Below are 16,673 nucleotides of genomic sequence, written 5' to 3' on the forward strand. Positions count from 1 at the left end.
CTCAATATGGGAAAGCAATTAAAATATTTGAGAATGATTCTTACCCTTTTCCAAATTCAACTCATCATCTTGCCTGGCTTGAAAAGAATATAAGGCCTTGCAAAGTCTGCTGCTGAGCTGGGCTGCGCCAGGGGCTGAAATAGATAAAGCTGTAATTACTATGCTTTGTTAGCAGGCAAATGAATATGAGCTGAAGCTCTTTGGTTTATTTAACAGTGTGATGCAGAATTTCAATATATTAATTTTTCTCAAAAGGAAAGTTTGTAATTTTATATAATGTTCATTCCTTGATTCAATAACCATTTATGATGCACTTTCTATATGTATGGACTGCATATGTTATATAACCAAAAACTATTTTATAATACATGAAATAGTAAGTCTAGAGAAAAACATCATTGTTTGATAATAGTAGTTGCATGCATGTTTTGGAAAACATTCACCAGTTTTGCCATTCAGGTATAAATACGGGATATTTGAGGCATGTGCATGTTATCATCATCCCTAGCTGTGTATGGAACTGTTTCTCAAACAATGCAACAGTGACTCCTTAATATATTGTGTGAACCATAATGTCCTGGTTTTACTGAAGTTTTTTTTTTTTTTAACCAATTTCTAATTAATTTAAAAAACTAGATAGTCAAGATTATGGTAATTATACTTGAACATGCAGGGACAGTGACACGTGTGTGTGTGCTGAAAGATGAAGAGCAGTGTGGTGTATGGGTGCACGAATGACTGAAGTCAAATGGCTGCTAACAGGTTTGTAGGCCATGAGTCCAAGCCCTGGCAAACCACCTGGATCACCATGTGTCTCGCAGAGAGGACAGGCTTCTTATGGGAGTTTGGAGGAGGCTATGGAGACAGAGCGACAAAGTTCCTCACTAATGGTTTAGGTGTGATTATGTGGATGGCAAATAACAGGCCATTTGAATAAGGTGGATGCCAGTCATCTGATATCTGAGGCAACTTCTCATATTTTAAGATACTTTCCCAACCCTCTACTCTTCTTAACTTTTCCCCATTTTTACATAAAGCTACAGAGTCTAACAAATTAATCAGTCCCGATGGAAATATAAATTTCCTTAAACAGATACAGGTCAAAGTGGCTCTGAAACTAAAATTTAAATGTAGCAATGTGCCCTGCCAGTAGGACCCAGGCCAAAATGATTGTGGGCATGGGATTACCTGGAGTTGAAGAACCTGGATTGCTCTGCCCACCAGAAGATGCCTTGCTCGCAATATTCTCTAATCTCTTCATTAAAAAAGGCCGAGATATTTTCACATAGCTATGAGTATGCTCCTGTTCAAATGGCATAAAAAGTCATATTTTATAATACGATTATCATAAACGTTCATGAAAACTCTTCTGTAGCTGTTTTCCTCAAGTTTTTTTTTTCTGTTTTTTCTTTTTTTTTTTTTTTTTAGACAGAGTCTTGCCCTGTCGCCCAGGCTGGAGTGCGGTGGCATGATCTTGGCTCACTACAACCTCCACCTCCCGGGTCCAAGTGATTCTCCTGCCTCAGCCTCCCCCGTAGCTGGGATTACAGGTGCCCACCACCATGCCTGGCTAATTTTTGTATTCTTAGTAGAGACGGGGTTTCACCGTGTCAGCCAGGCTGCTCTCAAACTCCTGACCTCAGGTGATCCGCCTGCCTCAGCCTCCCAAAATGCTGGGATTACAGGCATGAGCCACTGCGCCTGGACTGGAAGTTTTTAAACTGAGGGGTATAAATAATTCAAAGATTTCTAAGCCCTACTGTGTTTCAGTTTTGAGTTGAAGCCTTAATATTTTCACAATTACACAATTACTATACTTTATAGCCTGTGTTTCCAATTCTAACCTGTGTGTCTAGGTCAAATAGTAACATTCATAGCATTACTTTTACAAATACAACTTTAGTTGGCTTAATGCAAGTGAAATGATCACAACCCTGTAAATGATTGAGATTGTTTTCGAGCTCTTGAGCCTTAGAAAACTGTCCCTTCACAAGATGATTACAGCTCCCCCTTCTGATCAGTAATAAAAATAGCTACAAGCAATAGCTACTATGTACGTTCACCTGCTCGTCCCACTCCTGGAGTGCAGCACGATGAAAATAGGTGTATGTGAATTTCAGAGCTGTACTGATGCATTATCTGCATTAGGCACCATGTTAAACAGATGAGACTAATACATACCACAAAATCTTATAATTTAGGTTTGTATGAATATTAAAATTTCAATTTAATAGAAATTTTACTGTAAAAGCACATCCAAAGGATAAAATTCAGGTATGATGAGAAAGAAGAAATCAAAAGTGTTTTTCAGCTTCTCATAGAAGTTTGGTGTACACAGAATATATTCGGTTGTGTCTAGCTCTTGTTATTGTGCTCGAAAGAAATAAAAACATTTATCTTATTAACTGTATGAATATTAATGTCACATGGAATTCCTAACACCTTTTTTGCCCTGATGCTACTTTAAGCCACTCCACCCAGCAGGCCCAATCAAGAAATTACAACCAGTCTCCTTGAATGTTACCTTTTCCCTCCACCTGAAGATGGAGTTACTGCAAGGATGGCTGGGTTGAGGTCTTTGCTCAAGTTCTGCTAACATTGATGACAGTTTGTAGGAGTTCGCTTCCAAAAGGTCTAGTTTCAAATTGTTCTGTGGATACATCATTTGGCCATGTGAGCAAATTTCTAGTAAATGAGGCACAACTGGATAGGAATATCGAATAGCTTTCAAAATAACAAAGGTTAGAAAAGTACGCATTTAACTCATACAGATATTCACAGAAAATGCCGAAAGAAAAAAAAATGGAGGAATAAACTCTTTAAGCAGTCTAGAGGGAGGTTTTAGTTGTTGAGTGTGTCTCATTCTGTACTCTGGGGGTAAACAGGAAACCTTGGTAATATATTAGTATTTTATGGCAATGAAGAGGTTTTACTCAATTTTCTGCTGAGGGATGAGAAAGGGAGTAAGTGTTGATTGTAGAAGGTGGATTTTTGGTGGTCTGCAAAGAAGGTGAGCCATCAGTGCTCAGTATTGTGAGCAGAATTGAATTAACATCAATAGACTCAAATGAAATTGAATGCGAGGTTCATTTGTTCTTTGAGAAGGTGAGGTCTTACATTACCCCCAAAGTTCACAGGAATACTTCTAGAAACTAGGAACGATATTCTAGGGTATTTCAGTATAAACATAATAATTCAAGCTAAAGATAGATACACTCCTAGTCTCTGTCTGTTCTTGATGTGACCTTGAATTAGTTAGAAACTTTATAATTACCTTGGGCTGGGTCCAGCCAGGGTGAATTAAGTAACAGAATCTAAGCATTGGAAGGGTCTTGCTTATCCAGCCCCCTCCTCACCATTATCCCTCTCTCCCCCACACCTCCAGCATGGGAATTCCTAACCCTAATATCCCTGCCAGGGTGTCACAGCCATGGAAAGAAGACGTCCAATTGATGGAGAAAGTCTAATCGTTGGAGGAATCCACTGCATTGTGGGGCAGGCTTACCTAAGACAAAACTAAAAAGCTCCCCCTTGCCTTCTACCATTAGACCTTCACTTGATAGTCTCATAGAGCACCTCTAGTTTCTCTTCTATGCGGCCCTCTGTCTGGTATCTAAGGACAGTATTTCATCTAAGTGCCTCCAGTTTTCTCAACAATTTCTCCTACGACACTGCTTGTGAACATTCTTGATTCACATATGGCACTTCAAGGACCAAGATACAATGAAATAAGGAAGAATGTAAATAAAAGTTTCTTCATCCTAGAAACCTTCCGTGGGTGACACAAAATCTACCAGTATCACTAGTTTCTGTCTACCCAGATGCAGAGCATGCGTAATGAAATCATGCGGATATTTGGCATTCATCACTTAAAGGTTCATAGTTGCTCCTTCACCGGATCATAAACAAACACTGGAAGTTCCAGGGTCAGATCCTCTCCCTCCTTGTGTCCTCCACTGTGTGCTTCAGGTGAGAGGACCCAGATGATCCTAATACATGTATGCTGGTAATGACAATGACAAAATTCTGTGCAAGGACAGCCAAAGGAATAAATGTATAACCCAATGGCATCATGAAATGCTCTTTATGACTTTATTTTGGCACATGTTATTTATTTGCATTGAATAGTTAACTGAACAGTTTGTACGGTCACAGAAAATGTCCTACAGTCTGTTTTATAATATCATAAAAACTGTAGCCACGGGTCATTGCAGGTATATTAGACCTCTGTTCCCAAATGCACACAATGCAGGCTACTTTCTTTTACAAGAAGTGTTAGCCTTGTTTCTGCAACAGCACCTTACTCAAGAAAGCCTATCTAAAAACTAGATCAGCGATACCTCACTGCATCTGTCTTCTTTCACCAAAGAACTATTGAAATTGCCAATCTGGGTACAATTATCAGGTACCTACATTCACAAGAAAGTTAGGCTATAAGCAAGAAAAACAAAACGCCCAGATTCCTGTACCTTCAAAACATTGCTAAAAAATTTATCTCCTTAAATGATTCTCAGATTAACCCCAGTCCAATCCTGATCTCTAATCACAGCAGAAACCCATATGTTGCACACTGGTGCTATATATCTGTTCGTTTTTATTCCTGTGTAAAATTTTTCAGCTTTTTGTTAACTACCCCTTTCACATGGGTTCCTCTGAAGTGGCCAAAATGTCCATCAATCCCCACGAATGTCTATGGGGCTAGAGTTCACACACTCAGCACAAAGGCCAGGAGGCCCAGCTCCCTGCCTCTTCTACCATCTCACCACCCCAATTCCCACCCTCAAAGAACTTTTCCCCCAGAGTTACTTCTGGTTTCCCCAGATTTTGCCTCACACCCCAAACTGCCCTCTTCCTCTGCAACCACGTCTTTCCTTTCTCCTGTTATTCTCTGATAACCCTGAGATCAGCAGAGGGATGAATGGAAAATACCATCTTAATAAAAATTACTAGTTTTTGAGCTCCTCGTGTGAGCATTGTGCTAGTATTTACTAAATCATATTTCACCCTCACAAAAGCCCCATGAGGTAAAGTACCAATATTCCAATTTTGCAGATGAGAAAACTAAAGTTGCCCCAGGTCCCTGTAAACAGCAGAGCTAAATCTAAATACAGGCCTTTCTAAATGCAGATCCTTTGTTTCCTGTCACTTTTCTTAACTGGGTTAGAGTGCACATGGTTTCTAGGCCCTCAAAGAACGACTCTGTTTGGAGAATACTATTTTAGACACAATTCTTTTCCTAGGACACCAAAGCAAACATTTCTAGGTAGTTGGATTTTTCCAGATCCCTCAAATGACTTATGAAGCTGACCCTATAAGCTCCCCCACTAGATTATTCTATGTCATGAGAAAGGAAAGGCAAACAAGGCCAAGTGGACCAGAAACAAGTATTCTAAAAATAACCCTTTTCACCACTACATCTAGGAAACTGCACTCTGCAAACATTTACCTCATCCATTAGCGCTGCTGTGTCTTTCTGGCTCTTTGCATCAGAGAAGGAGGAGTTGCTGGAGTACGTTTTAAGCATTCGTTCCAGGCCTGAAAATGAAATCATGTTCTCAGTCACCTTTCACACTGTCTCAGTGGAACACAGCCGGGAGTCAGTCACTCTCAAAGGGAGCCTAGAAGTGATACCAGTGAGATTTTTTTTTTAAGACGGAGTCTTGCTCTGTCACCCAGGCTGGAGTGCAATGGCACGATCTCGGCTCACTGCAACCTCTGCCTCCCAAGTTCAAGCAATTCTCCTCCCTCAGTCTCTTGAGTAGCTGGGATTACAGGTGTATGCCACCATGTCCGGCTAATTTTTGTATTTTTAGTAGAGACACAGTTTCATCATGTTGGCCAAACTGGTCTCCAGTGCCTGACCTTATGATCCACCCGCCTTGGCTTCCCAAAGTGTTAGGATTATAGGCGTGAGCCACAGCACCCAGCCACCAGTACGATTTCTTAAATGGCTGAGGGAGTCTCTGCAGGTAGTTCTTAATAAATTTGACTGAATGATAAATGAACTGTTTGTTCACCTTTCTCTTCACTTAATGAAATTTGAGAAATGCTGGTGCTTAAAGCATCTTGATTGTTATTTTTCCAGATGAGATTTTGAATTTCTTTCAGTCGACCCATTCTCGCAATTGCTAACAGTTACACAGTGTTGGCTTCTTCCTCATTATGGTATTCACATCACTAAATATTTTCTATCTTGAATTTGCTCTCTAGTATTCCATTGCAATGAGTTACTGTGGTCCATATAAAACAAGCTACTATGTAGACATCAGAATCACAAATGTGTTTTTGTCATCCTTGTTGCTTTAGAGCTGCTTCATAGTCTAACATGCCTAACTTCTACATACAGAATTTAATTTGAATGATTTTTACATTGTTTCAAAAGTCAAAAGAAACAAACCAAAAAACTCCTCCAAAACTCTTGTGCACTGTTGGTTGACCATGTTTTAAACCAAACACATTATCTCTCATTCTAGCCAATTTCAGAAACACAATTAAAATGCTACATTTCTGAAAATAGTAGTATAATACTTATACAGGTTTCATAAATAGACCAAAATGTGATTTTCCTTTTTTTTTTTTGGCTTTCTTTTTCCTTCAACTTTTTTTTTTTTTTTTTTTTCACACAACTTAAGTTTGATATATGGTTCTTTAAATGAGAAGACCCCTGCCAAATAGCAAAAGCAGATTAATCCTAACTCTGAATGAAACCTCTGAGCATCATATGGTCCCTTTTCTGGCCATTCAAAGAGATGGTTACACACCTTCCTTGTCTTTTGAGGCTTTTTCAATGTCTCTCTGCAGTCTCAATAATTTTGGTTTCAGTAAAGACTTTCGTCTCTCTTTATCCATTGCACTGTTAGGATCTTCTTCCTTTAGGAAAAAAGAAGGATGTCTAACAAGGGGGAAGAATTAGTAAGAGTTGCTATTCCCTGTCCATTCTGATACTTCCACTGGCTGCATTTAATTTTAACTTTATAAAAGAAAAAAAAATTTTATAAAGCAGGATAATCTTTAGTTTTACACACATTGTCCTACCTGTTCGAGACCTGATGAATGAGAAAATATTGTCTTGTTCACAACTTGTAAGTCACATGGCCGAGCACTTTTTAATAGAGCAGATTGTTCTTTGAGGATGGACCCTTGCTATAGCTATTTCATTTTCTTGATAAATCTATTTGTTGTATACTTACTGCTTCCTTATTTACCTTTGTTCAAGTTAGAGTCCTTTAATGGCCAAAATGTAATATCATGTATGTGTTTCAGGCTACGACTGCCTCAGGAGTGGAAGACATTTTGACTGAGTTCTGTGTTGGCTCAGTACTGGGAAGATGTGAGCTAAAACACATATGCTCTTTCCAGAATGGGTTTATGATTTAGTTAGGCCTTGAAGCATAACATTAAAGAAACTAGCAATACAAGACCACATGCATTCACGAATGGTACAGACACCACGAGTGCAGGCAGCTGACAGCTTCGAGGAGGCAAGAAGACGTAACTGTCTAGTCAAGGAAAGATGGCAAAGGGCACTCCACGCAGGAGAAACGGCTGGAGCAAAGGGCTGGGGGAGGACTGTGGGAAATGTGTCAGGAACAATAAAGACACCTGTTGCATGAGCAAAAAAAGTAGTGGAAGAAAAAATTGTTCAGGGAGTTAAGCCTAGATTTGAGGGCTGATGTAGGAATTTTATCACATAGGCTATGAGGAATCATTCATGATATGTGAGCTTTCACATGCATTATTTCAAGGATTGAATAAAAAAAAGAATAGGATGGTAGGGTTGGAGTGAGGAGGTTGCTAAACATGAGTGTGGCAGAGGGACAGAAATCCATGGAGAAAGAGGGGGAAACTAATGACTCAAGGTGGGAGGGGAGGATGCAGGCTTCTCTGATAAGGAAGGAGAAAAATTAGGATCCTGGCTGAGAGATTACCTTTAGATGGAGCTTCACAAACAAGAAGTGTGAGGATTTAGAGCAAAGGGAATAGCCTCTATAAAAACATATACAGATAAAAATATTTTATTTACATATTTTTCATTGCACATTACAAAAGTTTCTTTATATTCTAGGCCAGGTGCAGTGGTTCCCACCTGTAATCCCAGCACTTTGGGAGGCCAAGGTGGGTGGATCACTTGAGGTCAGGAGTTCGAGACCAGCCTGGCCAACATGGTGAAACCCTCTGTCTACTAAAAATACAAAACATTAGCTGGGCGTGGTGGTGTGTACCTGTAATCACAGCTACTTGGGAGGCTGGGGCGGGAGAATCATTGGGACCCGGGAGGCAGAGGTTGCAGTGAGCTGACAACGTGCCACTACACTCCAGCCTGAGCCACAGAGCGAGACTCCGTCTCAAAATAAATAAATAAATATTTCTTTGTATTATTTATTACATGCAACTCCTACAACTCAATGGTTGGTTTTATGTTCTTCATTTTACCTGCGACACAGATAAATAAAGAAGGCCCAAGCTGACCCCAAATTCTCTACCACTCCTTCACGTGTCAGCCCACAGCTGAGGCGCAAGCTGACATCACACCCCCAAGTAAACTCTGACTAAACTGCTAAGATGCCTAACTAAAACCATTAGTCCTTCCCTGTCGAAGGAATGCAAGTCATAACATAGCTCCCGTACCAGTCCAAGGCTTCCCTTGGTTTGTTTGGGGACATCTATTGTTTAAACATGTATTTCCAGGGATAGGTTTCTCCTGGGTCAATTTCAGGATGGGGTATATTGCCATCATTTAACTGTTACATTTGTCCTTCTCTTCTGAAGATTTGTTAGGAAGAAGGTCAGTACTGGAGGAGGCGTATAAAATTACACATACAATCTTTTGAACATGTCATTTATGGTAACCTTACAAATATTTTCACCAGGTCACCAGCCCTCCAAGTTTTGCACTCAGATTGGTCTCTTTGTTGTCCCTGGTCCATGTAAGTTTCATAACACTGGATAAAAACCAGCCTACACTTATTGACAATGACTATAAAAGTCGGACATTGGGGTGCTCTGCCTTAAAGATGTCAAGAAAATACTATTCACTCATTTTGAGACACAGTCCTTTCTCTTAGACAACAGATTCGTGGTTTTGAGTTCTGACACAGTGAAGTTTTCTAGAAACCAAAAATTTCCCTGAACATGCCAATAAATGAGAAGTCATCATGGCTGCCTCCTTACACTTTGGTAGAACCCTAGTCAAATTTTCAAGGAGAATAACTCATTTTATTGACAAGTTATTTGATAGGGGCATTTTTATTATTCTTTGTAAGAAAATAGATTTATTTTATTGTACATTTTTCCATCTCAGGCCCTGCCTCCATTATTTGGAAGAAAAAAAGCGCTTTCTCCATGTAATCAAATCATTTCCACTTCCATTTCTACCTTGTTTCTGCGTTGAACAGACATTGATATTGCTAATATACTTCTCCTTTGCCAGGGTAGGAAAAAAAAGACTCAGTAAAAAATAGCTGGTCATTTGCTGCTGTCTGAAGGGTGGGGAAAGGGAAAGCCAATCAGGATTTACTGCAGTGCCTGATCTAACCACCTCTCCCTTCTACCCTCTTGTTGCCTGATCAGAGGTCCAGGGAGGTCAGCTTTGGCTGTACTTCTAATCCTATGGAGGACATGACCAGTGGGCTTATGCTCCATATCAGAGAAGAGTGACATCCCTAATCTGGAGGTTGAAATCCTCAATAAAATATGGCAGAGGACCTAGGGAAACGCTATCAGGCATTCTTTCTGCAGATTTTGGTAATTAATAATCAGTTCCTAGAACACAATTAAGAATATCAAGAGGAGAGCAGAGGCCAAAATCTTTGAGGCTTGACCCAGAAGGACAAATAATTTGCCCCAAGACAGCAAAGAGGCAACATGCTTGGGCTTTCACCAGGTACACTGACCAGTTTTCAGCAAAAACACCCACAGTAGAATCACTCAAGTGCCATCAAAGTAAGCCTCCGATAATCTGGTCCGAGGTTTTCAAGGGAAGGGACCATGAAAAATACTGATAGTGACTCCCACTTCCTAGAACCCATGCCTTTGGGTGATCTTCCCTCACACCCACCTTTGAGTATGGGCTGCACTTATTGACTTGCTTCTAGCAAATAGAATATGAGATGTCACTTCTGAGATTAGTTTACAAAAGATTATAATTTCTTGGGCACTCTGGCTCTGTCTGTCTTAATCACCCATTTTGCGGGGAGCAGGCTGAGACATGGAGAGACCCACGTGGCAAGAAAATGATATCTCCAACCAACAGCAGCTAGGACTGGAGGCCTGCCAACAGCCCTGTGAGTCAGCTTGGAAGTGAGTCTTCTGCAGGAAGAGCCTGGAGATGTCTGTAGCCCAACCTGATACCTTGACTGCAGCCTTGGGGAGGGGTTCAGAGACACCTAGCTAAGACACAACTGAATTCCTGACCCACATAAACTATGAGATAATATGTTTGTTTTAAGCCATTATTTTGGTGGCGGTGGGGAGTGGTAATTTGTTGCACAGCAATTTGTGCAGACAACCAATTTAAGCACCACGTGATATACAGTGATTAATTGTAGGTCATTGAAACGTGTCTGCCTGGCACTACTTTTATAGAAGACCGAATATGAAGATTCTGTTTAAAACCCTGCTTGACTTTCTTTACTTCTGGAAAATACCAAAGATATGTTTCCATTGTACAGTTTGTAAAATAGAATGCTGGGTTTTTTAAATTTATATGGGGTATGAGAAATCATTTTCATTTATAAAACATGATATTTGCTTTCAATTTTTTCAATATAAGTCCCTCAGTACCTAAGATTCTCCATTAATGTAATTTTTTTTTTTCCATTTCATACTCACAAAGTAATCCGTTAACAGGAACTCAGATTTGTTTTCTGTAGATAAAATTGCAGTTTCTTCCATTAGAGCCTGCATATCTTTTTCAATGTCAATCTTGCTGATAGCACAGTGAATCTGTGTGTGGCACTGCAATGCCAAGGGGAGCAGAATAAGGTAAGGTTGTTGAAGAAAGGTTTCTGCCCCTTCTTACCAGGCATACCAGAAATGGAGAGATCGTCTCTACTCACTGTGGTCAGGGTTTGGCCAAAAAGAGAAATATGTTGGCTGTACTGGTTTAAGTTATTGCATAAAAGTTGAATTCTTTCCTTCTCCAGCTCCAGAATGCTCTGAAAAGAATGAAAATTGGGGTGAGATCAGCCATTTGTTATGCAAAACGGAAGTCACTCATCAAACACTGACACACCTGAAGACAGACTGAACAAAGTCTCATGATTAGCCTCTTGACTATGTCATATCCAAACCACAGTGGAGGGAGATTTCCAGGAGAGGAATGTGTCTTGGTATCTTAAATCACTCCTTTAAGAGTAATTTAACTCACACACTTTCCCCAGGCTCTTTTGACCCAAAAGGCATATAGGCAGATGCTGTGGGTTACCTAAGTTTACAAGGAAGGGAGAGAAAAGAAGAAAAGGAAGCATTTGAGACACAGTCATGGATTCCAGAGAATTCCAGAGAATTTTAGTAGAGACGGGGTTTCGCCATGTTGGGCAGGCTGGCCTTGAACTCCTGACCTCAGGTGGTCCACCCGTCTCGGCCTCCCAAAGTGCTGGGATTACAGGCATGAGCCACTGCGCCTAGCCAGGCCTTGTTTTTACAAAAAAAAAAAGACTGGGAAGAATTCCAGAGGGTGAAGCCCAGGAAAGCCCATATCCATGTCTTGGAAATGCACTGAGACACCCAATAGTTTTAGAATTGTTTATAGTACATTCAAGGCATTCTGCTAGTCTCTGCAGGGAAGAGAATGACAGGCCACAAATTCTCTGTTTAAGGAGGTTATTTGACAAGAGAAGAATCCCAAAGTCTGACCAATTTATAATTCTACCTAAAATTAGGCCTGGGAGTCAGAGTCCACTGTTTGCAGGTAGGCACATAGCCTCTTTATTTTGTGTGAGATGACCGAAGTTTCATTATTAGACTTATGACTTTTAGGTAGGAAGGGTAAATAAGAAAGTGAGGGGAATCACATTTGCCTTGTTAGCTATTAACATTTTAGAGGCTGGGTGCAGTGGCTCACGCCTATAATCCCAGCACTTTGGGAGGCCAGGGCGGGAGGATCACCTGAGGTCAGGAGTTTGAGACCAGCCCAACCAACATGGTGAAACCTTATCTCTACTACAAATACAAAAATTAGCCAGGCATGGTGGCACACGCCTGTAATCCCAGCTACTCAGGAGGTTGAGGCAGAATTGCTTGAACCCAGGAGGCGAAGTTTGCAGTGAGCTGAGATCATGCTACTGCACTCCAGCCTGGGTGACAAAAGTGAAACTCTGTCTCAAAAAAAAAAAAAAATTAGAAAATGTTACTTACTAGACCCATACCAATTGAGTTGCTGACTGGTGGTTTTTACAGAGGGCAGAAAGGTTTAGCAACTAAGCATTGTTATAGAAGGCTGGGTCAGGCAGAGTATGCAGGGAGATTCCAAGGCCATGTGGGGGCAGTGTAAGGCTGCTGGGTATGTGCCCAGGGGAGTTTGGGCTTTGATGGAGATGGCAGGTGTCCAAGACAAAATTCTTCCCATCTTTTTTTTTTTTTTTTTTCCCGTAAAAATAAGGCCTGGCTAGGCGCCATGGCTCATGCCTATAATCCCAGCATTTTGGGAGGCCAAGACAGGTGGACTACCTGAGGTCAGGAGTTCAAGGCCAGCCTGCCCAACATGGCAAAACCCCGTCTCTACTAAAAATACAAAAATTAGCCAGGCATGGTGGCGGGCGCCTGTCGTCCCAGCTACTCAGGAGGCTGAGGCAGGAGAATCGCTTGGACCTGGGAGGTGGCGGTTGCAGTGAGCTGAGATCATGCCACTGCACTCCAGCCTGTGCAACAGAGTGAGATTCCATCTCAAAAAAAAAAAAGAAAGAAAGAAAAAAAAAACAAGGCCTGGGCATTCATCCTTTTATCCAGAGAAGGCCAGCTCAGTTGCTCTCATACCCACCATCCCAACTCCTCCATCCCACAAAGAGCACCCGCAATCATCTTTCATGAGCAAGGCTTTGGAGAAATTGGTGGGTAACACGACCATAGGGAAGAAGAAAGATGGATATGTCTCAAGGCCCTTGGCAGTGTAAGAGAGGTGAGAATGGAGAGTCACAAAGATCATTGGGTTCTCCTTGCTCGCCTCTTGGCATTCCTACAGGAGCCCATTGGCCTGATCCAGTATGGTATATCCCTGTGTTGTTAATTCATCTATGGTATATGGTGATTAAAATTATTTTAAATTTCTTTATACTTTTAATTAGGCAAAATTTACATAATATGACATGCCATTTTATCCACCTTAGGCATCCATTTCAGCGTCATTAAGTGCATTCACATTATTGTGCAACCATCACCATAATTCATCTCTACAACTTTTTTCATCTTGCAAAAGTAAACCGTACCCATGAAACAACAACTTCTCATTTTCTACGCTCTGCATCCCCTGGCAACCACCATTCTACTTTCTGTCTCTATGAATTTAACTACTCTTGAAACCTCTTACAAGAGGAATCATACACTACTTGTTCTTTTGCATGTGGCTATTTCACTTAGCATAATGTCTGCAGGGTTCATCCACGTTGTAGCATGTGCCAGAATTCCCTTCCTTTTTGGCTGAATAATATTCCATGGTATGCATATACCACATTTTGTTTTTTGGTATATAGTCATTTAACACTGCTTGTAAATGAAAGTAGTAAACGGCTCAGGCAGTAACTATGAACATCTGTGCCAATCACATGCAACTTTAGCTTTTGTACCAAGTGTCCTGACATTTGGATTGGAAGCCTGGAGCCATGCCCCCATGGCAATCTTCTTAGTTGCCTCTGTAGCTGCCCAATTTTCATACGTCAATGGGAGTCAAATGGATTTGTTTATGCTGGCAGTCCCCTGAGGCTTTCACAAAATTGCAGGCACCAGTCATTTGAAGGTGGCCGTCTACCCTTCTGTCTCCCAGATAAAGGATTAAAGACACAGAACAGCCTATCACATGTTTTGCTTCTTAAAAGGCAGAATCGATATGCCTCATAACAAATACATAAAACAAATTCTGCTCAGTTGTTTGGATCTCCTATGTGACAATCTTCAAAAAGAAGAGGTCCTTACCCTATAGAAAAAGATCTAGAAATCAGCTCTTCCATTTTAGCCTATGAGCAAGAGACAAGAGAAAATAAAAGCCATGTTTTAGAACATATTGCATCCCTAGTGGGCAGGTGTTTCTTTACACTCTGACAAGTGCTGAACCACTAACATCAATCTGAGACTAGAATAACCAGTGTTCCTTAGTGACATGGTAATGCTTAACAGATTTTAATTACATTTCAGGGAAATCATTAAAATGATCTATGTTTGCTCATAAAAAGGGGAGGAAATAAATTCCACTGTGCAAAGGAGAGATCCATATCTCCTTTAATGATTTGTTGCTTTCTATTATCTTGTTCTTTTTATATAAAATAGGTGGTAGAGAAGCAAGATACTCTGGAGGACCTCAAACTGTCCTCTTGAGGTTCTACAATAGTATATATGAACAAAGTGTGGTCAAGGAATTATCCAGAAAGATTCAGATTTCAGCAGATTTAGAGCCTGTCTGGGGCCCAAGCATCATGACAATTTCTTCTTCATTCGTTCCTTCCAGTTCTTGCTGCCCTAGCCTTTGGGCTGGTACTACAGGAAGAGGTCAAAGGGATTTTGTTTTCATTTAAATGACTCTCATAGAACTGATAAAAGAAATATGCTCTTTCTAGAGCGGGGACTCTCAAACTTTAGAATAGCTAGACCCCTCTTTATAATCATTCAGAGGCTCTGATTGATTTAGAGGCTCCCAGGTCTAGGGAGGTGCTCAGGAATCTGACTTTTAAGCACCCCAGGTGCTTTGAGACATTGTCCTAGGGCCACAAAGGCCCACAAAAAATACATTTTAAAATCATAATTCTTCCACCCAGAAGTGACTGCTATTAACATATTGATATATTTCAGTCTAGGTATGTGTATATGTATGATTTTATCTTCTAGTTATCTGTTAAATTATTCAAATTCGAAATTCTGTTTTTTCCACTTAACCATACATGTGAACAGTTTCCCGTGCCATTAGTCTCTGAAAATACTACTTTAATTATTTCATAAGCATCCATGGTGCAGGCGTGTTTATTCACTTAGTCATCCCTTTAATGTTGGACATTTGGGATGTTTGCTGCCTTTAACGTGTTTCAAATAGAAATCTGTGTCTGGTTTGTCAGCTACTTCCTCAAGACAGGTTTATAGAAAGGAAATTACCTTTTTCAACAGAGTCCTAGGAAAGAATGAAGCCCTACTGTCCTGAGGCATCCATTTTATGTAATGAGTTGTCATTCGTCTCATCTAGAGTGGGACTACTCAAGTGCCATCCTTGGGAGAATTGAGAAAGCAGCCACTGAATCATTTTCTGTGTTCTGGGATTTAGAGGAGGAACACTGGTTGAGAAAGGGAATATTTTTAAGGCTCTTGACACATATTGCAAATGGCTTTTAAAAATAATTCCTTGAGTAAGTACTTCAGTACCAAGCATTTGATTCTTTGTAATTCTTGGTAGTATGGTTATTATTGTGAAAAATATAGATTATTTCTATCATCTGAATTGTTTCTTCTTGGAGGGTAGGATGTGGCTAGAATACAGTATGATTGTGAAGTAATAAGACTAATTTTGATATGTAGTTTGTGGAATTGGTTTCATTACTTATAGTCACATTTGAGGCTTTACAATATTTCTCACAGTATCTACTACACTGCCTTGAATGTAGTTCAATGCATGTTCTCTGAAAGAATTTGTAAACCCAACCTGTAAAGTAAAAAGGAATAAGAGGACACTTCATAGGACCCTAAAATGAATTCTTATGTTCAATTTATACAGAAGAATGGTGAAAGAATAGAGAAAAAATGAAATTGAGAGACCCTGTCCCATTTCCATCTCTCACACTTATAATAAAATTCCTCTTTGAGTCAGTTCAGGCTGTTTTTGTTATATGTCTTCATGAATCTAATATTAGACACTTGAGTGTCATAAACATACACCAAATATGGCATACATAGAGTAATATGTGAGTCAATGACCTGCTGGTATAGACACAAGCCCAGGAAATACCAACTAAGGGCATCATTATTGAGGGTTCAAGTGAAGCAAGAGTGACTTGACAGAAGTCATCTCAAGTTGTGGCTAATGGGCTTGAGATGGCTCTCAGGAGGCAGGAGAGAACTCAGAGGAAGGTGGGGTAAAAGAAGCTGTATGAACTAAAAAGGACAGGGACTGAAACACTGGTGGCCTCCAGCATAGAGGTAGCAAAAATCCAGGACGCAAGAGGCAGAAAGAAAATGCTTTTCCTCAAGGACATTATGATGAGTAGACATTCCATGTGACTTGGATTCTAACAAACAAAAAAATGAAAGAAAGAAGGAAGAAAAAAACTAAACTAGGTCTTAAATATTTTTAGAGCTGAAGTTGAAAGATGGCTTTTGAAATGTAAATGAATGTATACCTTGTTACTATCAGGAAGACTGTAAGACAAGAGATAATTTCCATGATGCTTCAATATAAACACTGGGAATGCTGAGAAGGGGGAGTGGTGGTTGTAGGGGAAAGATGTAGAGGATCTTAACGGGAGGAAAGGAAACTGAGACGA

The 16,673-nt window shown here is 40.3% G+C and overlaps 2 protein-coding genes across 3 annotated transcripts in view; one reads left to right on the top strand and one right to left on the bottom strand.

Moving 5' to 3' along the window:
• SPC25 (SPC25 component of NDC80 kinetochore complex) overlaps window positions 1–16,673 on the top strand; it is a 69,324-nt gene that overhangs the window by 41,297 nt on the left and 11,354 nt on the right. The window lies entirely within an intron of this gene.
• NOSTRIN (nitric oxide synthase trafficking) overlaps window positions 1–16,673 on the bottom strand; it is a 62,659-nt gene that overhangs the window by 2,507 nt on the left and 43,479 nt on the right. For both annotated transcript variants that reach the window (XM_032755467.2, XM_032755466.2), the window contains 7 exons: window positions 11,058–11,156; window positions 10,831–10,956; window positions 6,762–6,870; window positions 5,447–5,535; window positions 2,525–2,650; window positions 1,189–1,303; window positions 45–134 (listed from right to left, as the gene is read on the bottom strand). In XM_032755467.2, the coding sequence (XP_032611358.1) occupies window positions 45–134; window positions 1,189–1,303; window positions 2,525–2,650; window positions 5,447–5,535; window positions 6,762–6,870; window positions 10,831–10,956; window positions 11,058–11,156 (754 nt within the window). The remainder of the gene's footprint in view (window positions 1–44; window positions 135–1,188; window positions 1,304–2,524; window positions 2,651–5,446; window positions 5,536–6,761; window positions 6,871–10,830; window positions 10,957–11,057; window positions 11,157–16,673) is intronic.

Source organism: Hylobates moloch, unplaced genomic scaffold, assembly GCF_009828535.3.
Source record: "Hylobates moloch isolate HMO894 unplaced genomic scaffold, HMol_V3 SCAFFOLD_1, whole genome shotgun sequence".
NCBI classification, from domain to species: Eukaryota; Metazoa; Chordata; class Mammalia; order Primates; family Hylobatidae; genus Hylobates; species Hylobates moloch.